Source organism: Gobius niger, assembly GCF_951799975.1.
Source record: "Gobius niger genome assembly, chromosome: 14".
NCBI lineage: Eukaryota > Metazoa > Chordata > Actinopteri > Gobiiformes > Gobiidae > Gobius > Gobius niger.
The window spans coordinates 25293382-25321215 of record NC_136865.1 but is presented as its reverse complement, the minus strand read 5'-3'; the positions used below and the strand labels follow the sequence as shown (position 1 = coordinate 25321215).

Below are 27834 nucleotides of genomic sequence, written 5' to 3'. Positions count from 1 at the left end.
AACTAAAGTTTTCCAGGAAGCAAACCATGACCAAAAGTAATCTAAAGGTGAAACTATAACTGCAAAGGGCATGAGCTTCGGCCTGTAATTATATTTTATACAGACGACTTACTCCATGTTGGAACTAAAAATATGTAGCAAAAGACAAGGTTTCCTGTAAAACCTCAGCTTGGCCGGTTGCCGACATTGTTTGCATATTTCACATTTTGAGTGAACTTGTTAAGCATTACAAGTAAAAACTGCCCGGGCGGAAATTTATTTTTTTGTTTAGTCTATCAAATGGAGAAGTGGCTAACCTTGCAAATATACTGTACAGTAGTATGGCCCCAATTGGCTAATTCCTTATCAGCATCTATTTGTGACCTTATAGCAGACGTGGTGCACAACCGACTTTTTCAGTAGTAGTATTTTGCTTCAGTCGTGCAGTCCTGTCCCTTTTGGTTGTTTCCTTTACTGCAATTGTGCTCTGATGTGTATTTCTTGGATTTTATTGCAGTATAGAAAGCCCAAAAAGTGTGTTCATCATTGTGCCATTCATGCATTAGCTGCTGATACCAAGTCGAAGCTCGTATTCACTGTTGTATTGGCATGTCATTCCCACTGGTGACTGCAGAGGGCTCTCCAGGCAAATTCAAAAGCCTGACCAGCCCAGTGTTTCAGCCGTGATAGTTTTATCTCTTATATAAATACTAAATATTAAAATGGACTATATTAACCTCTAAACATCTGCCTTAACCCAGTGCATTTCCTCCAGTTCAGCTTTACCCAGATCTAAAAGCTTCTCGAATGGAGCTTACAGACTTCTTTCCTGTTATGATTGTTATGATTTTGTCCTTTTTGGTTGTTTTCATCACGTTTTCCTTGCTTTATTGACATGTTTTGGTCACATTTTTGTGGCTGGATCACAGTGACATTCCACACACAAAATGGCGCCAATACGATGCTTCTTCTTCTTCAAAACGCTACAAAAAAAGCAATGGAAACGTGACAAGAATATAGTAAAAATGCGACAAAAAAAGCAATGAAAACCTGGGACAAAAACAACTAAAACGTGATAACAAAAACAAGCAAGAAGCTAAGATGAGTTTTGAAGGTCTTAGCTTTCAAATCAGCTGTTACACTGGTCTATAGGCTGTAAGCTCTCCAGTCAAGAAGCTTTTAGATTTGGGTAAAACTGGAGAAAATGTGCTGAGGTACCCAATTTTTTATTCAAGACCTCCATAATGCATGATGTGCCCACTTTAATAGGTGGAAAAATAATGTATTGTTCTTATTTTAGCTTTTATTATTAAGATGTGATTATGACTGAAATACAACCACTCTGACAATGACCGTGTTCACCTACATTTGCATCTATTTGTAAAATATATCGACACTAAACTGAGTGACTTTCTCTCCGCGCACGCATTTTACATCGTATTGAAATGATCGAGGCGCCCATATAGCCCCGTTTGCATGTGTTCATTCCTCCACTGTGGCCGCGGCCCCGCCCCCCGCGCGCTCCCATTGGCCGCCACAGCCTCGCTCTCCTAACAGCTGTTCTGTGTTTTCCCACACCGCCATTGGCCAGACCCGGACGCCACTCAAATTTACTTTGACATGCGGCCCGGCCCCAGACGGTGTTCCGCGGCCTCGGATTGGCTACTGTACGGGTCCGTGCGCCGCGATTGGCCGCGCGGACTGGTTGTCAAGGCTTTGGGGCTTCATTCACCATTTTGCGACTGTAGAGTAGAATGCACAGGGCAGTAGTTTTCCTCCTTTTAAGTTGCTTTGCCGGAGAAACATGAGCCGTCGCTAGTTGGCAACTGCGCACGACCGGCCCCACTGCCCTATTTCACCCAGCGGAGTCACCGAAGCGCCAGTGTGAGCCCGCTCTGGTGAGTATTGCTCCTCTGAAATCTTTCCTCTCTGCAGCACTGCGGCTTGTGGGGCTTGTTGTGCTTTCCTCTCGCCGAGCTCCGATGCTAATACGTGTTCAGCGCGGTCACAAACAGCATTAGCCGGGGGAGCAGCGGGCTTATTTACGCGCACATAGGTGGCCTGAACTCAGAACTCCGGGGCGTACTTGGTGTCATATGCGTAAAAGGGAGCGGTGCGGCTAGACACAGCGCGCTTGAAACTTTTCCACTAGAAATAAATTCAACGCCATAACTGCCTTTGGACTTCCTTCAACTACTGCTTTTTCTCCCTGCGTTGCATCAACAAGCTCAAACTCCTCATTGGCACCGCTTATGTCGCTACTACGACAAACGTTTCTCCATTTCTGTGCGTAAAGGTTGTTGAATATTCATGTTTTTTTTGAACGGCTTTAGGGCCTAGCACTCCATGGCCACCTATTGACACTCGGGCTATCTTTTTTCAGCTATTAAACCTTGCAAATCACCTCTAGTGTTGTCATAAAGTTGTCCTAAAGGCTTAAAGTATGATTTAGCGCGACTGTCACTTTCGGATGGGCTGCCTTTATCACGTTTGTGGACTTTGTAAGTGGGTCGACAAAGTTAACGTGAGCTTCCCAGAGGATAGGGCCAGCCTTACGCGGTATTATGGCTCAGCGTGGGCTCTTAAAGTGGTCATTTAGCCGGGGATAGCGAGGTCGGAGATGGGGATTTCTCTCTAAGCGGCCTGTGTGCGTGTGCAAGTGGGGCCTGGCTGGTCGCCGCACGCCACGGCCTGCAGTATTGTGTTGGTGCGTGGAGTAAAAAAAAAAAAAAAAAAAAAAACTGGTAGTAATCGCGGTACTACGACTACACACGCGCACGCAGCTAAGGCAGGGTGACGACACCAGGGCTCGTAGTGTGCAATACGTGCTCCAGGCCTTTGCTAGATAAGTTAAGAGGCTATATCCACAACCTGTACTATCTCTTTGTTTATTTAATTCAACCTAGATCGCCACTTATTAAAGTTTGCCAGATAGTTGGAACAGGCATCTCATTGCTAAGGTAAGGCACGGATGTTCAAGTAGCCTAATGTTGTTATTACTTATGCAAGAGTCTGTAAGAGGGCAATGATATAACAAAAACTTTGGTGACTTATCCAGTACTAAAGGCTACGCTAGTATTGTGGCCTAATGCTGTCCGATAGTGCGCACGTTGTACAAAGCAAGTGCTCAAATTACAAGTGACCATAGAGTTTTTCTATTTGAGTGGTTAGGCAGTCCATTACATCATATATTTTTCGTTGCACTTTACTGCGCTGTAGTAGCATAGTGAGTATCGGATGTGAGTACCCAAAAGTGTAATAACATGATCGCGAATGAAGAAACTAGACACAAACCTGTCATTTCAATATTTTTTAGATGAATCAGTTCGGTAAAAGCTAGAAACGAGCAGGAAATATTAGATATGTCCTCGGTAATCTCATGAAAACAGGGCAGCAATATGTGTTATCTTCAAGTTACGACACTATTTGAATTCTAATACAATGTGCTGTAAACTAAGTACAGCCTATTTATTTATTTATTTTTATCTATCCATCTGAATGTTTGAACCAGTAGCCCTATTAAATTTCACAACCGCTGCTTCTTTAGCATAATGGTTGCCTCTATCGATATAGTATATGAAATTAAATATTCAGTGTATTTAGCTGTAACAACTCGAAGTTGCTTTGTAGTATTTCTCTGTCTCTCCTTGAAACAATTAGATACATTTGCATAGAGAAACTAATCTAACATTCTCCTTTCCTGGACTTGTATTTTTCTCTATTGAAAGACCTGGCAAGTTCGCTTTTACACAAAGTAATTCAAAGTGCTTTGCAGAACAAGAAGGATGCATTAAAGTAGCTATGATTACACCTTTAGGCAGAGAAATTCAATAAAACGATAGAGGGTGCAGACGAACTGTTCTATTTCATTTTTCTGCCTGGATTTGGACATTGTTCGAGTTGAGGTCTGTCTCATATATTCAAGAAGACTGATTTTAGCTGCACAAAGCTTAAACACAGCCACATTGTGTTTAGTCCTCACTCTGAGAACCAGTAGCTCAACATTTAAGTTCTTTACCGCATCACAGTCACTGCAATTGGAAAGATAATTTGTCCTAATATTACCTCTTTCATGTTTCATTAGCTTTGCCTTTGATGATCAGATAGTTGCTCACGTTCCCGCCTGATGGTGACTGCGCACATCCTGTAACATAAAGAGACAGACTTCTAATAAATTGGATACTTTTGATACTTTTGTTATTGTCATGCAAACTCAAGGGCAGAGCTGTTTGATCTTTGGCGCAGCGTGGGGGATGCACAAACATTAAGCAATGAAACGTTTTGTTCTAAGATTAGTACATTTCTGCATGTTGCCCGTACGCTAATGCTTACAGAGCGATTCCTGCTGTCCTCACAGATATAAAACAATATTGTGGACGGCAGCTTAGCTACACGTTAAAGACGGAAATCAACGTAGCTAAACTGAACTACCATTTTGTCCTTTAGTGTCCTGATGTAAAAGAACAAGAAACAGCAAACAAAACTTAATTGAGCTTGACAAGTGAGTGTGTTTGTCTATTTTATTCAGACGCCCATCTCACTTTAAGTCGGCAGATTGATCCACTGTGTCTCGAAATTCAGGTAAAGCCAAACAAATTAATTCATATCTACCTGAGTAGCAATAAAATAAATGTTTTGAAACTTTTAGTGAACACTTCTCAGTGATATTAAACTTTCCAATGAATATCCTAATGCTAATATTTGAAGTAAATGTCACTTATTTTCATCTTCAAACAATCAATGATGTATTCAAACAACTGTATCTTAGCGTCAGTCTTTAAACGGCATGTCGTTTTCATTTTACAGAGTGGTGGACGGGTTGTATGTGACTGTGTATATTAATATGTTAGACCCGTTTTATTGACAGACGCCTAAGCCCACGTCTATATTGCGATCGTTCAATTTAAAGTGGGTGTTATAATTTACGATCTACATAAATTACCAGCAGTACAATCTCTCAGAGTGGAGTCTGTCTGTCCATTTTATTCTCCTTCTGCGTGTGTGGAGAGAACTGGTGAGGCGAGACATCTCTCGCAGTAAGTTTTTGTGTAATACATATCACAGTGTAGCTATAAACAGTGGATGTGTAAGGACGTTTACACAATTTCTGATTGCGCAGCATTAAAACGGAAACACACAATATCTTAAAGCCACACCGCGTAACATTTCACATCAAGAGCAATAAAATACAAGCATTTACTTCATTACAGATATTCTAATGGTTGAAAAATCCTTCAAAAAGGAACAAACAAACGTGTAGGTTTTCTGTGAGCGACTCATCTCTCCTCAGACCTGATTATAACTTTTCTGGGAGCGGGACGTCTCCCACTCGTCTCCATGGAGATGACTAAAGGCAGCCAAGTACGAGATTTAAATATAGACAGATAATCAATTCTTTGATTACGTACTGCAAAAATAGCATTTTCTGTGTTGATTTGGTCATTAGGAGCATGTTTTGAATGGCTGGCAACAGTATTATTCAAAATGTTACGCAGTGTGCCTTTAAAAATGTGCAAACATATAATTTTTGTCATAATATACCCAATTTTGTTCCATTTTATCCTTGTTTTGGTCCACAATTTGGGATTGCTTGTTCAGTGTACATGCTGAAAGGATCGTAATAACATTGTTATTGCAATATTCGAGAATGTTATGAAATAGTGAATTTTTCCTTATATTGTGCAGACCCAATGGAGGAAAAAGTGTTTTTCCATTTGCGAAAGAGTCTTCCTTGCAATGCATCTCTGTCCTCAGAACCTGTGGGCAGGTCATTCAGCACGGCTCGCTGCAGTTTGATCTGTCATCGGTGAATAAATAGTGCCTTAACCCTCTCCTCCAGTGTGACCCTCCGTGAGGCTGCAGCACATGTTTTTTCACCTGACACGACACAAAGTGCTGTTTACTGCCGCGGCATAGGAGAAGGTACACACACTTATTCAAATATATTACACGGGAACTCGTTGTACCACAGTATTGCTCTTGGGGAATAGCTATCATACATAATGTCACTATACAATACAGTATGGGTAACAGTATTGCAGTCTGTCATTGCCATTTTCTTTGACATTACAAATTGGTGCATTATTCACTTGTTTGGTGAAGTGTCTTGCCCAAGGATAGGCGCTCCTATTGTTCGACACACTGACTCTCGATGGACACATTCAGGAACTCTGCTTCTGCCTCAAAACCTAGAAAATGATTAAAAACAGAAGTGATGATACAGTGATAGGATGTAACTGTATTGCAATACTAGACTATTGCATTATGAACTTGACTGAATGCAAAAGATGGGCCTGAAAATGTTAAAGGTTAAGAGTTTCAGAACTAGATATGCAAGTCCGTGTGTAGGTGGTGCAGACATAAAGAAAACTCTCCATGTAAATACATATTCAACTGCAAAGCACAGAATGAAAATGAAAATAAAACTTGTTCTTTTTTTAAGCTTAAGAACCACTCCTTTGTGAAATTTTGAGTGTATAAAACCATTTTATTTGAAATTAACATACTCATTTAGTGTAATTCCACAGCTCTATTGTTCTATTAGTCATGTATTGTCTGATACTGTAATTTTCGGTGCAAGATTAATTCGCATTTGGATTGAAACAACACAATAATTCCTCCCTGTGGGTCTTAGTGTGTAGTTTATTCATCTCTATGCATGTTCTGCAAGTGACGTGTGTCAGCAGTTCAGTCTTGTATTAAATGCCAATGCTCGTGGACATGTTTCAATGCACACCATGATCTGATCAAAAAATAATCGGCCTGTCTTCAGTATTAATACTTTTTAGTTGTTTAATTTCTGTGGTGTTTTTTTATAGTAGTCATTAGCTCAGAGATAAATAAAATAAAAACGTCCTCCTCATTAAACACAGACGTCAAGAATTTACATCCAACGCAATGATTTTAACACATAGTCAGTGACTTCCATCTGTATCTCACTGTCTGTGATGTTTTCTTGAACCATGATCTGAATTAGGGCTGCACGGTATTGGAAAAACCTTTGTTATGCGTCACCGGTGTGCAATATTGCAATAAAACTTTATTGTGATATTTTATTAAACTGTTTCAACACCACAGTACGTTCTATTCCATTTAAGCTGGTGCTCCTCAAATATAAGTACTTTTAAATGCACAAGTATTCTATCGACACAGACATTTATATGGTTAGTCTGGCGTTATAAGTGATTTGCCTCAGGTGCACTGTGGAGCGGGTCAGACTGTTTTTAGTGCAGGCTAGCTGATACCATAGAAATGCGTTAGCCTTGCATTAGCCTAGCGCCACGAAACTCTTCAAATACAAGAACTGCTTGAATTACCCAAAAAATATCTCCAGAAATCAGCAACACTCTGGATCTGGATAACTAGGAAATGAGGCCCTATGTGAAAAATCCTGAAATATCCCTTTAAAACCAAGGCTAAATCAAAAAAAGTGTCAAGTCGTAGCAACAGAAACCAAATGAGTGTCTTTATTATTATGTGATTTGACACACCTAGAGGGTTTGTTAATAAAAATCAAGTGCATAATGTTTGTCCCCTCCAGGCTATGTTCTTTTACAAACAGGCTCCGAAGCCTCGAACACCGCCATCGCCTGTAAACTCTATTTGTTGACGATCTCGGCCTTGACTTGAGTTTTCGGAGCTGCACATGGTCCGTTCTCGTCGCGTTTCACAAAGACGAGAGCTACTTGCATCAGTTTGTCTCTCCGCTCTTATCTCGGGGCCCTGACTGTGACACAGCTGCTGTACACAGTTCAACACTCAGTCAACACACGTAACCCGCCCTATCATCATCTAAATATAGGGCACGCTGCCAAATCATCTGTGACAACTGCTCTCTGTCCCAAACAGGGATTTACATAGATACGAGTTATGAGCTGGTTCAATTCCCACTATAGGCAATGTGTACGCTCGTGTCATCACTCTTCACCCCGGAGGAGGAAGGCTCTCTGTCCCAAACGGGCATTTACATAGATATAACCATGGGGACAGCTTAATCGGGTGCAATGTTTACTCAACCCACAGTTTGGTGGTTCAATTCCTTCTTCCGGGATTGCATAATTAGCTACAAGCATCATTATAGCATTACTTTTTTCAGGGTAATTAAAAAGCATTAAATGAATTGTGCCAAATTCAAGACCTTACATGTCATTAAAAAGCATTCAATTGGATTCAAACTAGCATTAAATCTAAATGTATTGGAAAATTGTAACATTGTGCAACAATATTTACTGTTTAAGTTAATTGAAAATACCCAATTGTGATCTAAAACATTCAGCTGCTGTTTTAGCTTAAAGCAGTACTAAGTATCTCATGCCCCTAGAGGCCATAAGTGCCACTGCAGGTGTCGTAGCAAGTTGCAATTTTTTAACTTATTAATTGTCCGTGAGAGTAAATACTAAAGTATTAAAAGGCGAAGGGAGAGAGGGATATTGTACATCCAATTACACAATGTAAATATTTTTTTTTACTCAAACTTGGCTGTAAATACTGTTTAAAGTGGTGCTAGCCCACAGTTAGCTTTGCCTGTTAGCTTCATCTTCGGGATTCTATTAGTGTGTATTGGTGGCTCCGGTCCGGTGGCAGTCAAGTTGCAATTGTGGTTTTCTGGCCAGAGTTATGAAAGACCCTCCAATCATCCCATTAACACTTGTATTACCCCCAGAGGGACTACGAAAAGGATTTATTATTATTATTTGTTTTACCCCTTTCGTCCAATTCTCTTTCCTCTGTTTTATGAAATGTTTGCAAATCCTAAGATATTAAATGTTCTCCATTTGTGGCATTAAAATATAGAGTTTGGGCTTTAAAATGGCATGAAAAAGCATTACATTTGACATGCCTCTGTCTGTACCAAGCATGTTTCTGTACACTCACCACTACAGCTAATGTTTTTCAAGTATGACAACTGGCTGGAAGTGAAACATAACAGTGTTTGGCCTGTTTGCGTCAGTGTCACAAAATTAGATATTACCTGTTTTTACACTTCTGAAAAAGCACCTGAGGCTCGGAGAAACCCCCTTTGGTTTGGTCCTGGTTTGACCTGGCTAAGTCCCAGATAGATTAGTTGTGTAATGTCCTGGTTTATTTCACGGTTAGTCATTGACGTTACAACAAAGAGAAATGATACTGTATGTGTTACATATATATTCAAAACTGTGCTTTCCCCCCCATCTCTGTCTCTGCCGCAGTGGCTTTAAACGTGTGTGAGCGCAGAGGAAACCCGGCTGTAGACAGTGCGAACTATCAACTCTTTGTAGAGAAATGTTTGCCGTGCGTAGCCTTGAGACAGTCTGATGTGGCGGCGCGTATTGAAGGGATCTGAATGAGCGCAGACGAACGCCAGACGAGACGAGTGAAGGAGAGAGGTGGGAGGACGCAGAAAAACACAGGGAAGTTAGCTGTCAATCACACGCCACAGGAGACGTGCTGCTGCTGATGCTTATAGAGAGAAGAGGGACATTATGTTGCTTATGTTGTACGGTTTTTGTGCTATAAATGTTTCAATTCAACTGCGCCAAGTGACTTAATTGTGGTCAACATGGCCGTAGATGCTTGTTGTTTCCTGGAGCAAGACTCAGTTATTTTTTAAATGATTTAAAAATGAAGGTCCCTCACACTATGTCCATTTTACCTCCCAAACAGTTATTATTAAAGGGGCTAGATGCAAGTTAGTCATTTTATGCTCACTACTGCCACCTCAGGTCTTATGCGTAACTGCAGCTTCTATATTAAGCTCGTGCATGACGGCACTTCGGACCCGAATTTTGAGTGAACAGGTCTGAGCTCATTCTACACATTAGAACATGGCTGGAACATGTAGGAGGAGAAAAATACTTATCTTTAACATTATTAAGCTCCGTATAGTCCCTTTAAAAGAGCCTTGTGAGCGGGATAATGTATCTCTAGTGTCTCTTCTCTTCTATGCGGATATGAATAGGCCTGTAATGGGCTATACGCACGCGAGCATCACGTGACTCCGAGCGGATCCTCAGGAGGCGCTTGCTCTTCCTGTCCCATTATTTCCCTTTTTAGTAGCAGTTTGTAGACAGTGGGTTAATGACAGACAGTCACGAGCAGCATGTTAAAAACATCGCGTCAGGAGCAAAGAAATCACTGGAGGATACTCCCGCGCTCACGCTGTGTTTTCGTCTTGAAGCTAATGGCTAACACTAAATACAAATTAAAATAGCACCGAGATTTTGAAGAAGCCACAATATATCGTAACATCACTCAAGTCTTCTCTGACTGAGATCGACACTTTTATTTTGCAAACTCAGCCAAAAAACGAACAATGAACAGAACCTAAATGTGTGTAAAAGTTCCTTGTTTTGATCCTGATTTTGTGTTTTTTGACGACTTCTGCTCGCTGAAAGACTTAGAACAGAATGTGTTGGTTTAGTAAAATATTGCAATAATATCGGCATCGCAATATTGCACCTGTACATCGCATATCACAAGTTATTTCAATATCATGCAATATCTGTCTTTAGTAGAAATACTGTTTATTTTTTGTGGTGTTGTTTTTTGGTGCTAGCTGTTAGCTCTGAGATAAAAGGGAAAAAAAAGAAAGAAAAGTCCTCCTTAAAGGGATTTTCAGTATTTTTGACATAGGGCCTCATTTCCTAGTTATCCACAGTGTTGCTAATTTTTGTTTTGTAATTCATGCAGTTCTGTTGTGAAGAGTTTCATGGCACTAGGCTAGTGCAAGGCTAGTGCATTTCTACGATATCAGCTAGCCTGCATTAAAACCAGTCTGACCCGCTCCACAGTGCACCTGAGGTAAATCACTTATAACACCAGACTAACCATATAAATGTCTGTGTCAATAGAGTAATTTGAATCATTTTGCATTTTAAAGAACTTATATTTGAGCAGCATCAGCTTCGTGGTTGTATAAGCTAGCTAGATAGCTGATACCGTAGAAATGTGCTAGCCTTGCACTAGCCTAGCGCCACAAAAATCTTCAAATACAAGAACTGCATGAATTACAAAAAAAATATATCCAGAAATAAGCAACACTCTGGATAACTAGGAAATGAGGCCCTATCTCAAAAATCCTGAAATATCCCTTTAATAAACACGGACGCTTCCTGTTGTCAAGTACAGTATTTACATCCAAAGTTGTGTTTTTAACACGTAGCCTGTCTGTGATGTTTTCTTAAATCTATTTGTTGATCTGTGCAAGACATCACTAATCCTTACTGGGAAAATAGTGAGAGGAAGGAGCGCGGTGTCCGGAGATCGCACTCGCAGTCACGTGTCACTCATGAGCCTATTGCTGTGTTTCCCAAACTGTGGTCCGTGCACTACTGATTATACTTGGGTCTCTTCAGGTGGTACTCATGGTCATCTGCTATTTTAGACTTTATTCCTTTTAGGTAGTGATCATTTCATGCATGGTTTAGTAACTAACGGATTCAGGTTGGGTGTTTAGACATGGTGCTCTCCCAGTTCAGACACAATTCTGCCATATTTAGATCTTTTTTTTTTTGGACCCGGTTTAGTCCCGGTTTACTCTTGATCTAGGCCTTAAGGTACTTGGAAGGCTAAATAGTTCATTAAGGTTCTAGTTTGTGTGAAAAGTTTGAGAACTCGCCCAATAATAAGAGATTCTCCTGTTTGGTTGCTCTATGGTTGCACAACTCAATTAAATCAAAATAGCAATTGTAGTGGTTCACAAAGACTGCAATTATTTAGGAAGTGCTGAGGAGGCTGATGGTTCTGCTGCCTCGGTGTGAATGAGGCAGAGGAGTTGTGTCATGTAACTGAAACGGCACGATGCACAAGAACAAGCGCTGTAACCGACATAAAAGGGTTAAAGGCTGAGAAGCAAAAGTAGGCGTTGATTTGTATTGTCATGTGTTTGTTTTTGACTTTATAAGACACTGTGAAAACTCTGAGATGCGCGTGTCATGTTTATGTGAGAGCCTTGATTAAAGTTCACCTCCTCCACAAACTACTTTCATTATTACTGAAACTGTCTCATAGTTACCTTGTTGCATACTGTGTTTGTAGAGTTCGTTAGTATATCGTCTGCAAGAGAATATCGAAGTTGCTGTTTGGAAGATTTGCAAATGTACAATATCAAGTTTATTCTCAAGAAATGTGGGGGAAAAGTGGAAGAAAAAAAATGAATTGGGGGGATAGAGAAAAATGAGGGAAAAGATGGGAAAAAAATGGGAAAGTATGAGATAAAATTATGAAAAAATAGGGGGGAAATGGAGAAAAATAGAGAAAATACATTGGGAATAAAAGAAGAAAGTGGGGGGAAAACATTGTAGAAAAAAATAGGTGGAAAATGCAGATAGTGTTTTTGTTTACCCTAGTCTGTTTTTCTTCCGATACTGATTCTGGGGTGTTATATCTGCCGATATCCGATATTAACCGATACCAATAGACTTTCATAAAAGTGGCTGCTGTGAAAAGTGAAAAAGTGAATTTTTTTTTTCTCCATTTCTTCATAAGATAAATACAATATTTTCTTGTCATGATGTTACAGATCAATTATCAATTATATCTATCAATAAACTAACGGAAACACATTTAACAAGGATCACTGGACTTTTCTACACTAAATATTGTTATCATTACAAAGTTTTGTATTTTATTAGGCTACTTTATGTATTTCTATCATAGTTTCAGACCCAGGACCCAGGAGTAGTTGCCGTTAGCATTAGCTTTAGCCTGCTGTTGCTAGCCGCGGCATTTTGTGCGGCAATCAAAAATTCAATTGCGGAGGTTAAAACTAAGACCCAGCTCATATTTAATCGGTCCGGTACGGCCTCCGCTGTATTAGACAGTTATTTAAAACAATATCGCACACTCACACTGCTCCGCGAAATCCGGGTCCGGTTACCGAGGCCGTCCGAGAACTTCTGTTCTCGTGAGTGCCGTTTCTGTGCCTGGCACAACGTCTGGCACCGGAGCCGGCGGAGCCACAGTGTCAGCCGGACTCACTGTGAGTGATAGTTTGGGGAAAACCAGGACTGGAGTTAATGTGAGCCGGGGGTAACTCAATGATTTAATTATCCGGGTTCTTAGCTTCAAAATGACAGTATGCCCATATCACTTAGATGCAAGTGGTGAAAATTGTGTTTATAAAGCGGTGAGAGCTAAAACTGGTTCAGTATCTACTAGTTTGTATATATATCGCTTCATTTTCCTTATCGAGAAAGCCCCTAAAAATATGAGACATTTATTTTTGTCCATGTGTTTATTATGCTGCACTTCCTCAATCACGATATATTGAAACCAGTGAGCGGCAGTTTGACTTTTATGCTTTCTATTTCAGTGGCACAGGCCTGGGATCTGGAATGAGGCTTTCCCTGTACCTACTACCTCCCCACAGGCTTTGTACATTTCTACATGCGCTTGATGAGACACACTTTGTCATGTCAAAGCTTGCATGTTGGAGACCCCTGGCATAAGTGGTGTGTCATCATCCTCAAATAATGGAGCACAGTAGCATGCCATCAGCGAGCGCTCATATTTAAACAGATTAGCTAAGTCAAAATATTGATATAGTGAAGCTTGAAAACATCATTAGCGATTCATAACTGCGTACGACACTGATCTTTCAAAGTAAACATTCGGGGTGGATTTCCCTTTGAAAATGCTGCAGAGAGATTACTGAGACATGCTATCATCTCATCGCTTCTGAGAGTTGTATTTGGAAAACATGACTCGGCTGCGAGGACCTCAGGGGAGTCCCAGCTAACAACAAACTAGCGCAGGGCGAGGAGCAGCGGGCCAGTCAGCAGAAGCGCTTCAGCTAAAGTCTGAATGAAAAACTGGCATTATTCTGAGGGATTTTTTTTGGACAATGGGAGAGGAAGAATGAGTGGAACCGGTGTGGAATAACAATGATCTGAGGATAAGCCACCAGCGTGCTGCTAATTCTGGAACGACTGCTGCTCAGAACGAGGGATATAGAGACGTGAGATTGAAATCAATATGAGCTAGTGGAGCAGAGATAGGGCAGAAGACAGTGGTTCTCAAAGGGGTGTGTGCGTCCCTCCTGGTGGCTGTCCAGTTTAAGACAGTAACTACCGATGTGGGCCGGATTTTCAAGTTCAAGTTTATTTATATAACACTGTTCATGCCCAGGCACAGCTCGAATGCTTCAGAAGCAGCTCGGGGCACGATTTGTGGGACAAAAATATTCAAAGAAAAGAACATAGTTGTATTTCCAGACAGCTCACCGATTGAAAAGTAACAAAAATGAAATTAAAATTAAACCAAGAGAAGAGAGCAACTAACTAAAAGCAAGGTTAAAAAGGTGAGTTTTATGTGTAGATCATAGCTCATTTTTTATTCACAGTCTATTCATTGATTTAGTCCAGCTTTTGATCTTGGTTTACTTCGACTGTTGTCCTTGAAGTATTGCTATATTTTGCCCAGGTCTTTTTAAAATACTTGATATTTTGATTAAATGTTCAGGGCTGAAGTGGCTGTCTAAAAACCTTTACTCGACATATTATTTTCAGTTGTTATGTGGAGTGCTCAGTATTGATATTTAACTGGGTATTATATAATAATTCCATATCATGTACTTATATTAGGCTGAAAATGATTTAAAAACATTCACCTGAGGATGATTGTCCATCATATTGAAGTTCAGTTTTAATATTCCTAATATAGTTCCATGTGTGTCTCGTTTTGGTGCATATTTTGTGGGGGGGTTTTACACACAATTTGTGTTGGAATTGAATGGGTTTAGTGAAACATTGCTATGGCATTAACCTCTTATCTCCCACCTGAACCTAAATCTATATTTTCTCCTTTTTGGCTTCTTCTAAAAGGTTCTTGAAACAACAAAAACGTGACATAAAATTGATAAAAAACACTTTAGAACAGTTACAAAAAGGCTGACCGATATGGGTTTTTCTAACTCCAATGCCAATATTTTGGGATGTTAATTGGCCGATATGCTATCTTTGACCGATATTTTTGGCTGATTTTTCCAAATGTCTGGTCTATAATCCTGCAAAAACTAATACTTGGCCGCTCCAGCACTAGCCAATTTTATTGTATTACTTTAGGTGATGAAATCATAGTTTCTGTCCCAGCTTTGATTAGTTGTCGTTAGCATTAGCATATTGTTACTAGCCGTGGCATTTTGCGCGACGATCAAAAATACAATAGTGGAGTTAAAACTAACCCAGCGATTTAATTCTCCAGATTCTGCACTTCAAAATAATATGCAGCATGGCCATATTGACGGAGGTTTAGTGAAACTTGTGTTTAATAAACTTGAAGCTAACCCATTTTCAGTTTCTCACCTCCCCTGAGGCCTGGGGAGGTGTGGGAGGACTCGTTTTAAATTGCTCTTTCCGATGCAAAAAGCGGGTAGTCTTTATCATTTTCGGTCCCGGAAATATCGTCTTTTTTCTGTGTTAGATCAGCCCATAGCCGTTATTGTAAAATCCCCAAATATCGGCCCGATATGTCAGCCAGCCTCTACAAAAAATGCATCAAAACATGACAAAAAAGCAGCAAAAATGCAATATAAACACAGCAAAAAAGTGACTTAGGAGAAAACAGGCTCGGTTAGGACGGGTGGTAAGAGATTAATTCACACCCGTATCGCATATTTCACAAGCTTTTAAATGTCATGCAGCCCTAGTGCTTACTTACTACTTCTGACCACAAGACCAAAGAAGAAGCTTCTGAAGATAGAAGGGAAACATCCTCGACTCAATCCATCAACTTTAAAATCTCCACTATTCCCTTCTCTGGATTCTGGATATCAGTGTTTCCATTGGACGAGAAAACAGAACTGACTTCCCATAGCTTTTTGTTTCTAATTTGGACCAGGTTCCCTCACATATAAGAATGTGTTTGTTCTTTTCCCCAGTTCAGCCATTTCCTGTAATCTGTCACACTATTTCATATATCGGAAGAGATTGGGTCTAGTGACGATCATGGTCTATTAAAAAACAAAAAACAAAAAAACGGAACAGTTCTTCAAACCCGGTCCGTGTCGGTACCGAGAACAAACCTTTTTTCAATCATGAAGTGGGAAAAGAATGTATTTACTTGACAGTCTAATGGCAATAAAAAGCGATGGGAGATGTTATGTAACGTTCTCGCACAGGAAATGGAGTTTGTAGAGGAGGGCAGCTTTCAAAAACATAGATAAAGGTCGTTAAAGGCAGAAGAAGAGCGAAAGAGAGAGAGAGAGAGAGAGAGAGAGACTGAATATCTTTGAGTCGGAGGAATTCCCCCGCCTCTGACTGCCCTGGCCAAGAGTACAACAGCGGGTGTGTGCAGAAAAAAAAGGCTTGTCTGGGCATATTACGACGAGCTGTGCACTGTTTCCCCTTAGCTGGAGTGCACATGCTGTACTTGTGCCTGTAGTAGTAGTAGTAGTAGTTGTAAGTAGTAGTAGTTGTGTAGTCCAACATGGCGTCCCCCTGTCAGTGCGTACCTGGCCCGGTTGGGAGCGCACTGCTGCAATGTGAGTAGGATCGTTATATAAGGGATAAATGTGTAATGAATGCGTGAATGAGTCATGTTCGCTACAACCGGGCGCCGCATCCTTCCTCCGACAGGGAACACAGATACATGTGTGAGGCGGCAGGCAGGAGGGTTTCACAGGTAGTGGCACCTGTTCTTGCACAAAAGGTGATACATGGAAGAAGAAGTCGATAAATCCTAACAAGGTGCATGTTCGTGTTCAGTACAGGAGTCTACGAGCTTTTATTCCCCGTGAGTTACTTGTGCTGAATAAAAACGTCAGAAAGCTTTTACTTTCCGGAGAGAGAGAAAAGAAAATTAATCTCTTTCTCTCCACCTTAACCAGCGCATTTTCTCCAGCTCGGCTTTACCCAAATCTCAAAGCTTCTTGAGCCCGTAGGCCCGTGCAGCGCCTCATTTGAAGGACCGACAAAACTGATCCAAATGTCACTTTTTTGAAGCGTTTTTTTAGTTTTTTTGTTGTTGTGTTTATGCCGTTTTTTGATGCTTTTCCATAGCTTTTTTGTCGTGTTTTCGTCACTTTTCCCATCGCTTTTTTGTCACTTTTGTGAAGCTTTTCGGGTGTGTTTTTTTCCCGTTTTTGATGTTTTTCATTGCTTTTTTGTTGTTTTTTTGTTGTGTTTTTGTCACTTTTTTGTTACTTTTTTAAAATTGTGTCATTGTTGCTTTTCCGGCAGCTTTTTGTCACTCTTTTGTGGCTTTTCACCACTTTTTAGACGTGTTTTTGTCGCTTTTTTGATTTGGGTAATGCCAAACTGGAGAGAATGTGCTCGGTTTAGATTTTTTTTTAAAGATTCAATTAGTTTCCTAGTTACAACACTCTGCTATATTTACCTAAATGCTTCCATATTGCGTCCATCATGTTGCAAAGTGAAACGGAACATATTGTATCTCCACTCTTCACATTTCTTTTAGCAAGTAAAGTTTAATGAGGTTTTGTTGATCTTATCTCTTCCTGCTTTGTAAAGTATTTTGTGTGCAAACTCTTCTCATTAACAAGCCTTGTCTAAATGTGGCAGGAGAAGTGATATTGATGCAGATTTTAAAATGCACGGACATGGAAATGACAGTCCTCTTTTGTGACTCAGTAAAGTTTACTTTAAAGTTTCTGTTGGGCAAAGTATGAAATGAATTGTGCCAAAATTTAGGCCCCAAAGTCAAACTGGCTTTTTTTTTTTTTTTTTTTAAAGGAAAATAATGCCTTTGCTCTACTATTATATTTGCATAAGTTCATTGAAAATCCTGAAGTTATGGTCAAACACATCCAGCTGCAGGTTTGGCAGAAATTGTAAAAAATGTAAATGCTTTTCAACATCAAAATCTTCTTCCTGGAATGGAATTTTTTGGATTAAATATAGACTGATATTTTGCGATTGTGGTATTATAAATATATAGTATTTGGACTTTAATAATAAGCATTAAATTTGATTTGCTGTTACTTAGAAATCCTGTGCTTTCATATATGCTACATTCTGAGTATCGTAGTCAGGCCTCATACTCAGTTTTTCATTTTATTTTGAAACAGGTGATTTTTAACCTGTTCATCGCCACCAAATCTAAAAGCTTCTTGAACTAAGCGTCAAAACTGCGACAAAAATGAGGATGGAAATATAACAACAAGGAAAGACAAAAAAAAGCGCAATGAAGAAGTGACAGCAACAACAACAAAAAAGGCCACGAAAGAGCAACAAAAAGCAAAAACAAAAAGTGATGAAAAAGGCAACAAAATATCAGAAAAACCTGCAAAATCAAGACAAAAAACTGACAAAGTCTTACAAAAATGCGGCGGAAACAGGGAAGTCACATCGGTTTTGTTAAACTGGCCTACAGGCTGTAAGCTCTAGTCAAGAAGCTTTTAGATTTGGGTAAAGCTGAATCTGATGCACTCAGTTAAGGCAAGACACTAGCATAACTTCTCAACAGATCTCGAATAATGGAACAGTGCTTATTTTGTGAAATCCAGGTGGTTTAAATCAATATTTAATTTGGTAAATCCAGCTGTTTTTTTTAGTTGAAACTAAGATATTGAAATGGTAGTACAGGTAGTGATAGTAGTAGTAGTAGTAGTAGTTGTAGTAAATTGGTAAGTCCTCATACATTGTCCCTTTGAGATAAAACAAAAAAGAATCACACCTCATTTCTAACAGTTCATGCGATGTGACTCTCAAAGTTCCTGATGCCATCGACTTTCATGATGACTGTGCCGGTATCGGTGCCGCCGACGCAGCGCGCTTGCAAAATTAAATATGCAATTTTTATTTTTCTGTTTGTCATTCCGAAGTTTCGTAATAATTTTATAACACCAATTAAAGTGATTGCTCAATTTGACTTGAGCAGCTTTTTGCAGAATCATAACAAAACCCGTGACCTAACCGTTTCCAACACCCACAGAGACACACTCGACTCTCTGCTCTTATATTAATGAAATTACCTAATGCTGCAGCAATTTGCCACAGTCAAGTACTAATTTATTAAAAGTCATTTAAGTTTGGACGGTGTCTTTCGCTTTTTTGAGTGCCAAGTTTAGTTTTAAAGCCCGAAGCAATTACTGTTGTTTATTATTGACAATATTCTGCAGTCCTTTCATAGGCTCGTTGATCGTTTTTATTTTGTAACTATATTCTGCGCATCAAACTTTTAGTGCGTGGAGTTAAAATTATAGGGCTGCCGCGTTTTTGCTGAATATCCAATTGCAAGTGTTGCGATAGATTTGCTATTTATATTTTAGAAAATCAAGATGCCTTTGAGTGTGCATTATATATGAGCAACTATACTAATACTATTATTATTATTACAATTATCCATGAACTTGTTTTCCCCCCAGTAGGTTTTTAAACTTCGACAGATGCCACATTTTATGCTTATTTGCACTTCTATTATAATGTATTTCCCCTAAACATATAGTAGAACAATTACATTTTAACATATTTGCACCGATACAAGTATCGGGTATCGGGCCGATACCACATACTCGTACTCATCAGGTCCCGATACCAGAAACCGATGCCACTTGACGTGCGGCCGTACCTCTCAGCTGAAGAGACAAAATAGCAACAAACTGGAGAATTCTTTAGTGGAAATACAATATTCCACATAGAGCTGACTTTACTACAGACGACACTCCCTAAATCAGAGTCTGTGCTGGATTTGACCAGAGCTAAATGTTGTTAGTGCAGTGTGGAGTCTGCACTGTTTACAAGATACAGGCTAATGTTGCTAATGTTGCTAACTAGCCGCTAACTTGCAGCTAACAGTTCTGGCAATTCTTACGCTGTTTTATGCCCAGGGGCTTATTCATCTGAAAAACTAACCCGGTCACTAAAAAGTATTCAGAAAATCCAAAATAAAGCATGTCCATTAGCTGCAGTAAAAAGTAACATCTCAATACTATTGTTGAATAAAAAATATATAAATGAATAAAGCACAGGCATTGAGAAGGTTTTGGACATGGGCTGTTCTGTCTATAATAGACAGTGCAATAAAAAATGTAAATAATTTTGAATGAAAAATTTAAAAAAATGAAATGGCGTCTGTTCAATTCTGATATACCTTCTCTTAAAAGTGTAGCCTACTTTACTCAAGGAAATGTAAATGAGTAAATTAATTACTAACCAATCTGCTGTGAAAAAGTCAGTCTATAAACCGTCTATTCACTTCAAAAAGTATGTGAAAGAAAATGCCTTGTACTCGTATCGATATTCGGTATCGGCAAGTACTTAAATCAAAGTACTCGTACTCCTGTCGGTTTTAGAAAAAGAGGTATCGGTGCATCCCTACTTTGTAATCAGTTGTCCCAAAATGACAAATAATCGGATATCTGATTAATCATGAACATCCCTAGATGAATCACATTTCAGAACATGTTTACACAGGGTTTGGCAGGTTTTGAATAAAGGCCCAAGGAGATGTGATAATGTTGGTTTGGAAGGAATACAGTACTGTCTAAATCATTTTCAATCTTTGCTTTATTTTCCTGATTACAATCCTTCAACTTGTGATTTGTATTCATTTGTTGAACTTTACCAGGACTGCACTATATAGAGCATAATTATTGGTAAAATTATGCAAACGTTCAGTTGCATTCATGACTTTCATTCTTTAGCTCCATTTTGGCCTCGTGTCGGTCCTGATTTAGAAAACTCTCTTTGTGACATTACTTGATGTATAAATAAATTCCTACAATTTATGTTGAAATAGTTTAGTAAAATCGTTGTCACAGTTATAAAATGTTGCAATTTTCCTCTGTACAGCCTTGGTTTTTGTTTGGTTTTAGCTAATATTACATGATTGATTACCACACAGCGACATGAGTAATAAATGTCACTAGTACGTTGCATAAAATTGAAACTATTGGTCTTTTGAATGCCGTGCGGTCAGGCTGTTCTTGTTCCCATTGAGTGAAGTTGGGGCTGGGTCACTGGCCGAGACTGTGGTATGAGACAATTGTTTGTTTTGGCCAAAGCAGTTTCCCAAAAGTCTTTTTTTAGTCGATCAACATTTGGCTTTATCTCGAAAATGAATCAAGAGAAAATACACTTGTCCGTTTTGCTTCCATTTCTGTTCATTTTTGAATTCCTGTAATAATTGGGCAACGATGCATGTTTACACAGAGGAAATAGCTTGTACGTAAGATATCCGTGCTGCTGAGCATTCAGTATTGTAAGGTCTCGGTTCAGATTCTTGGGCACAGATGTGTGAATAATTTAAACACACTATTTTATAGAAGTCTGTTGCCGTTTTGAACTCAAATTCAGGCTGTTTCTCCGTTGCAGATATGGGACCACGCATTTCTTAAAAAGATAATTGTACCGTCCCTGTTCAGCATTTGATTTCACGTACTTTAGCACTTTGTGTGGTAGATTGTGGTGTTTTGTGTATTGTCCCTTTCTGATCTTTTTATCTGTGGTAATTTACCTATTTTTTTTTACATATTTAACTATGTGTTGTGATTCATCATTCAGTGTCTTTTTATGTCTCTGTGATGGTGTTTTTGCTGTATGTTTGTGCCTGCCATGGGACTACAGATGAAAATTAGCCTATATGGCTGACTCCGGCACATTTTCCTTTTTAAAAAAACACATGTTGATTAATGTGCACTGTCCCAATTCAAATAAAGATTAGAAAAAAAAGCAACACCTCATGCATACGTACAGAAGCCTGTGTTGCATGTAGTAACAAAAGACTTTGGTCATGTTTGCTGTATCAGTCAGCAATGGAAATTAAAAGCAAGTTTAGATTTCCTGCAAATGCCTTATGCATTACATTAAATACGACCAAGTGGGTTGTTCTGACAATACACTAAAAAAAGTAGTTAGCTTTAAGCATTGGCTTAAATGACTTAAATTGAGGAAATGTGTCTTGTTTTTACTCACTTTTTTCCTGATCCAACTAAGTTTACTAGTTTGTTAATCTCAGACTAGTTCTAAGTTAAATCTCACTTGAAATAAGAAAGTAGAACTGCCAATGGGATGTTGGCAGTTCTTACCCCATTGCCGAATACTATTACTTAAAATAAAAACCAGATGTATTGAAACGAGTCAGAAACATACCAGAACAAGTAAATCAATAATCAATAATCTCAAGGATCTAGGTAAAAAGTTCAACCACATCTTAAGTCGCCAAAGCAACTCAAATTTGGATTATGATGCTGAAATTGAGAATTTTAAACTGATCTAGTTAATTACTTTCTTGCAGTGGACAGACGGTATTACACTCATACTTTAACAGGCATTTGATCTCTATTTTGCATGAATATAATTCATCTTGGGGGCCAGAGGTTTTGTGCCCTCGGGCCTGACGTTGCCTACCCCTGGTTTAGATGTTCTTATAGGTTTTATGTATCACTTTTCCTTCCGCATTTCCCAGACAGAACAACTTCTTGTGCTGCCTGTTTTCAGATACTGCCCGAGTGTTGAGTACTGCAGCGTACAAAGCCTTCATTGAAAACGCTTTTGATTTTGTGATTTATTGTCATTGGACTTGGACTTAGCTGCTGTCTCTTTGAATAGGCTTTGTGAATGTCTGATTGTATTTACCGCATGAGTAACCCACACTCTCTTTTCTTTCCTCTCTGTTTCTTTCAGAGTCTGCGGAATAAAGGTGGGCAAGTGCCGGAGTCGCAAGCTGCAGAAGAGACAGGATGAGCGAGAGAGACGCCGATAGAGGAGGGAACTAAAGAAGCAAGAAGCAACAAGGCAGAGCAAAAGAAGATCTCTGGGATAAAGCATAAACTGCATTTGTGAAGATGAAGCCGATAAAAAAGCAAGGCCGGCGCTCCCCTCCCTCGACCCGGGCGAAAGGGGGCAAGCGGCGCGGGGCGGGGGACGTTTCGGACGGAGGGGAGAAAAGAGATTCGGACGAAAACAGAGACGGGTCGCCGCAAAATCGAACTTCAGATTCACTGCAGGAGCCAATCAGAGCGCGGGACTGCTCGGACGGGGAGGGGCAGTACAGGGAAGGCTCGTCCGACGTCGATTCAGGGAAATTGTTGACCTCTTCGGATGAAAATTCGGGTCGTTCGGCGGTGAGCGGCGGGAGCCATAGCGACAGCGGCGGGAGTAGTTACAGTAATAGTAGTACGCCGAGCGCTAACAACAGCCCGAATCACGCGGCGAGTCGGAAAACAGCCACGTTTAAAGCCCGCGTCCCGAAAAAGAAGTACACGTCCGAACACTGCTCTTCGTCTGGGAACAGCAACCCCGCATCCAGCACGCCACCGCCTATGCAAAATCAAAGCGGTAACACTTTGAGCCTGGCGCCAGCAAGTCAAGAAAGTGAAGTCGCGCAATCCCAAAGCAGAAGGCTGATGGATGATTTTCACAACAGAAGGCCGAGCAGAGAGTTGCCTCGGGACAGCTCCCCAGGACCGCCAACGTTATCACTAGCAGGGGAGCGGGAAAGACCAGGAGGGGTGGAAGACAGAGTGTCGCCCAGTCCGCTGCCTAGATGCTCCTCTACTGATACGGCAAGCGAGCATTCGGCCGATCTAGAGGTGGTCAACGAAACGCGCATCCCGATTGGGCTACCTGACTTGCTTTCAGACGCCCTGGCAAAAGGATTGAAGAACCAGCGCGTCCTGGCGAGACTACCAAGGAGGAAAGGTGAGGACGGCAGGGGGTATGAGGATTCTGAAAGCTCCGGGATGGTGTTTCGAGCTGGCATTGTCCGGAAGGTCACTGGAGAGTTAGGAAGTCTGGAGGTACAACTTAACGGTGAAAAGACTCTGCTGAGGTATCCATACAGACGGGACAGACCTTCTTCACCTGTGGAGATAATCCTGGATGCGCCACCACCCGGAGTCCATCCCATTCCAATAGGCACTCGTGTGTGCGTCCCGTTTGGGAACAAGGAGGGCAGTGAGGGGCAGTGGTACAGAGAAGGCGTGTTGAATCAAGTAGACACTCACCCGGCAGTTTCCCATCGATACAGAGTCCTTTTAACAGATGGAAGACGCCATTCTGTGGATCAGGAGGACACCAGCGCCACCCAGGCCGTTTGGGTGTCCCGACAAACACTCCGTCTTCTGGTGCCACCCTGGGACTTGGACCTGCCCGCCGGAGGAGCTGGGAGAGAGGCTGAAGAAAGGGTCAGAGAGAAGGAGAGAGAGGAACGCGAAGATTTGGACGTGGAGGTTTGTGGGATGACGTCCAGAATGGGTCCAGTTTTGGGAAGAGGAATGCCCTTTCCGGGAATGGTGCCAGTCTCCACAACGGGCCACAGCATCACATCACCGGTCACTCCTGCCTCTGTCCTGAGTCTCATACCCGGACGCGAATGGGAAATCGAGAGGAAACAGGAGCGGGACAGGGAGCGAGAAAGAGAGAACAACGTGAACCCTCCCCAGTTGACGTATATGCCGTTGACCCCCGAGGAAGACATAGAGGTGTCCATTTTCAACATGGTCCCGATGGGGCCGATGATGCCCGGGGGCAAACCTATGACACTTCCTCAACCACATCCTCGCCACATCCTCTCAAAGCACCCACCACCAACAGGCTACCTCAACCCATTGTCCGTGGTGCGGGGTATAGGGGTTCCGCCGACGCACATTACCCTAAACCCACACCCCCCTCCCTCCTCAGTCGTGCTCGGCCTGGACCCAAACACAGCAGTCATCACCACACCCCAGCTCCCACCACTCCCCCCAATCTCCTCCTCCACGGTGCAGGCGTCCCGGATGGATAAAGTCTTAGGAACCTCAGCCGGTGGAGGGGGTTCTGGCTCCGGGTCAACCTCCTCTTCATCTTCTCGCTCTCGGACACCGCTCACAGCCGCCCAACAGAAGTACAAAAAGGGGGATGTGGTGTGCACCCCAACAGGAATCCGGAAAAAGTTCAACGGTAAACAGTGGAGGAGGCTGTGCTCCAGAGAGGGGTGCTCCAAGGAGTCCCAACGCCGGGGGTACTGCTCTAGACACCTCTCCATGCGGACCAAGGAGATGGAGGCCAGTGGCGGCGGTCGGGACAGGGGCGGGGCGAGCAGTACCGGGACACTTACCCCATCTGATCTCCGACTCAGCGGTGGTAGAGCCAGTTCCGAGTTCGATTGGGATGAGACGTCTCGGGAAAGCAGCGAGACCAGCAGTCGTGGGGCAGATTCGCGTCCCCGCCTGGTCCTGCCATCTTTGCTGCCCCAGGACCTGTCCCGTTTCGACTTTGATGAGTGCGAAGCTGCGACCATGCTCGTATCTCTACAAGGGTCACGCTCAGGCACGCCATCCTATTCCCCCATATCCAACCAATCGCCGTTTTCGCCCACCCCTTCGCCATCCCCTTCTCCACTTTTTGGCTTTCGACCCACAAGCTTTAGCCCAATCACTTCCCCTGCCTCGCTAACCCCCCGTCGTCAACGTCAGCTAAGCGGGACAAAAATCAGCACTCCGGGGTCAGAGCGGGAACGCCACTTGTCCGGGATAGTCCCAACTTTTCAGACCAATCTTACCTTCACAGTTCCCATGAGCCCCAGCAAACGAAAAATGGACTCCCACCCCATCCCGCCACTGCCTGCAGTCCAGGATTATCAAACCAAACACGATCAGCAGTTGGTGGGGATTGCCGGGATCGGGGGTGACCCAACTCTGAGCCCAGCTTTCAGAGTCCTGTCCCCTCAAAGCCAGCCAACAACCCCCTCTTCGCTGTCCTTCTCTAGGCCTCGAAGCGCTACCAGCAGACCCCCATCCTCTGCCGCTTCTACCCCTCCGCCCATGCTCGTCTCGCCCACACCCCCCTCTCCACTGCCCCAAGACCCTTCCCCACGGCGCATTGTACCCCTCCGCGATTCCCCCGTCATCGTGCGCAACCCGGACGTCCCATTGGCAAAGTTCTCCGATGGGCCGCTGGGTAGAAGAGAGAGGAGCAGGTCCAGGGAGCACAGTCAAGCTCAACATGCACCCCTCGGACTCCACACCCCTGTACCCATCAACGGGGCGGCTCCAAACGGGACAGTCATGCTGAGGAATACGTCTACTCTGGTCCTGGTCACCTCCAGTTCGGTAAATGAGAATCTGTAACTATTTAAACAAGAGACCTAGACGTAAAGTTCAAAGAATAGTACTAAATATATATGTATTACCTTACTTGTAGCTGAAGGTGCTAGATTAGAGAGATGTTTTTTTTATGAAATTAGCTTTGCATGAACCATGTATGGCTATTCTAAAACTCGCAAGTCGTGCCAAAGCTAAAATCAATAGGTTCAGTGCTAGAAAAAGCCTCTCTGCTCCCTGAAAGTTTTGAAACTTTCCCATAATCTCATCCACGCTAACAGGATGTTAGGAACACGTTTGTAAACAACTATCCATTTCCCTTTTTTCACTTTGAAAACTCAGGTACAGGGCATTAAAGGAAAATATCATATGGTGCTGAAATGCTGCCGGTGATGGTGAATAGGAAAAGGAACAAGAGGCTACGTGATAGTTCTGCTGCTGCTGTGGAGATATGGTTGAGGCTTTTACATGGTTAAATAACAAGAATCAGCAATCCCAGAGTAAATTGCACAAGTGATTTGATAAGTACCAATTGCTGGCAGCTTAAAGCCGCAATGCAAGATTAGTGTGCAGAGGTTGTCCCTTTTTTACAAACAAAACTGCCATAACAGAAGCTACAACAAAATAAAGAGGAGGATGATTGTAGTACTTGTAGTATTTTGTTGCACAGGCACATAATTGGCATCGAACACTTTTCATTGCATGCACTTAAATTCTATAACATTGTGTTCGGTAACAATGCGGCATGTAATAATGGGGGGAAAAAAGTGCACCAAACCTATGCGGCTTAAGAAAGGCCGTGATTGGTGATGACAGAGCGCTTCAGAATGAAACCCACCCAGGCTGCTCCCCGAACATGATCTGTGCGCTATAAGATAAGACATATGACTCCACGTTTTTCAGTACGTTAACTTGGCTGTGAAAAGCAATGACAGGTGCCCCTTCCCCCCACCCCACAAAAAATATTTACGATCACTTTACATAACTACTAAGAAACATCTCAACTACATCCTTTTAAATGATTTGCTTTTATTAATGAAACAGAATGTGTGTGTTGACAACTGAACACTGATTTGTAAAGCAGGAAAAGTACAAATCAAAATTACAGTATATAGTATTAGGTGTGATTCGCCCTCTTCCCATAAGCCCTTTTCATGTGTTATGCTTTCAACTTTTTCTCTCTATGCAGTGATATCGTCCTTCCGGTTTCTGTGAAAGCCTATGGTTTTAAAATTACACACTAGACAGCAAGCGTCATTGGGATAATTTACTTAAAGGACATTCAGAAATGTCTGTAGGGGCGTCACAGAATGACACATCTGTGTCTTTAAAAGCAGCTGTTTTGTCTTCAAACCAAGGACAAACTAATGACTTATGGCTAATGCGCATGCTTATTGTACTACTCCGGGGGAAGTGACACAACCGTTAATCAGTTGTGAATTTGTGAATCAAAATAACCAAACACTGAAATAAAATAAAATGTGTTCAATGAATTGCAGCTTGCATCGCAGTAGTGGGCCTGACTAATGTTTTTATGTATACATCATCCAGTTTATCTACAAATACAGAGCCGTTTCTCGCTCGATTTGGCATCTCTTCCTTTTCTTTTCTTATATATTTATTTTTTTATTACAATACAATTTATTTATTGCCTTAAGCATTGCCAAGAAGCTGAAAAAAAGAATGGAATCGAATAGAATAACTTGCACAGGACTTACAATATAAAAATCCTTTCATTACGTTTCAATTATTTCTCTTTCATTTCACATTAATACGAGATACGAAAAATGACTGCAACGCTGGGTCTTTTCACGTTTCAGACACTTTTTGAAACAGTGCCACAGCGAATGGTGCTGTAATCAAAGCTAAAGGCGTCCAACGAAATAATAGAGCGT

General features: G+C 41.5%; 1 protein-coding gene across 2 annotated transcripts in view; it reads left to right on the top strand.

The window, feature by feature from the left end:
- Positions 1-1698: 1698 nt before the first annotated feature.
- The window catches only part of cica (capicua transcriptional repressor a), a 71465-nt gene continuing 45329 nt past the window's right edge, over positions 1699-27834 (top strand). For both annotated transcript variants that reach the window (XM_079570846.1, XM_079570845.1), the window contains exons 1-2: positions 1699-1877; positions 22542-25948. In XM_079570846.1, the coding sequence (XP_079426972.1) occupies positions 22703-25948 (3246 nt within the window). In that variant the 5' untranslated portion in view covers positions 1699-1877; positions 22542-22702. The remainder of the gene's footprint in view (positions 1878-22541; positions 25949-27834) is intronic.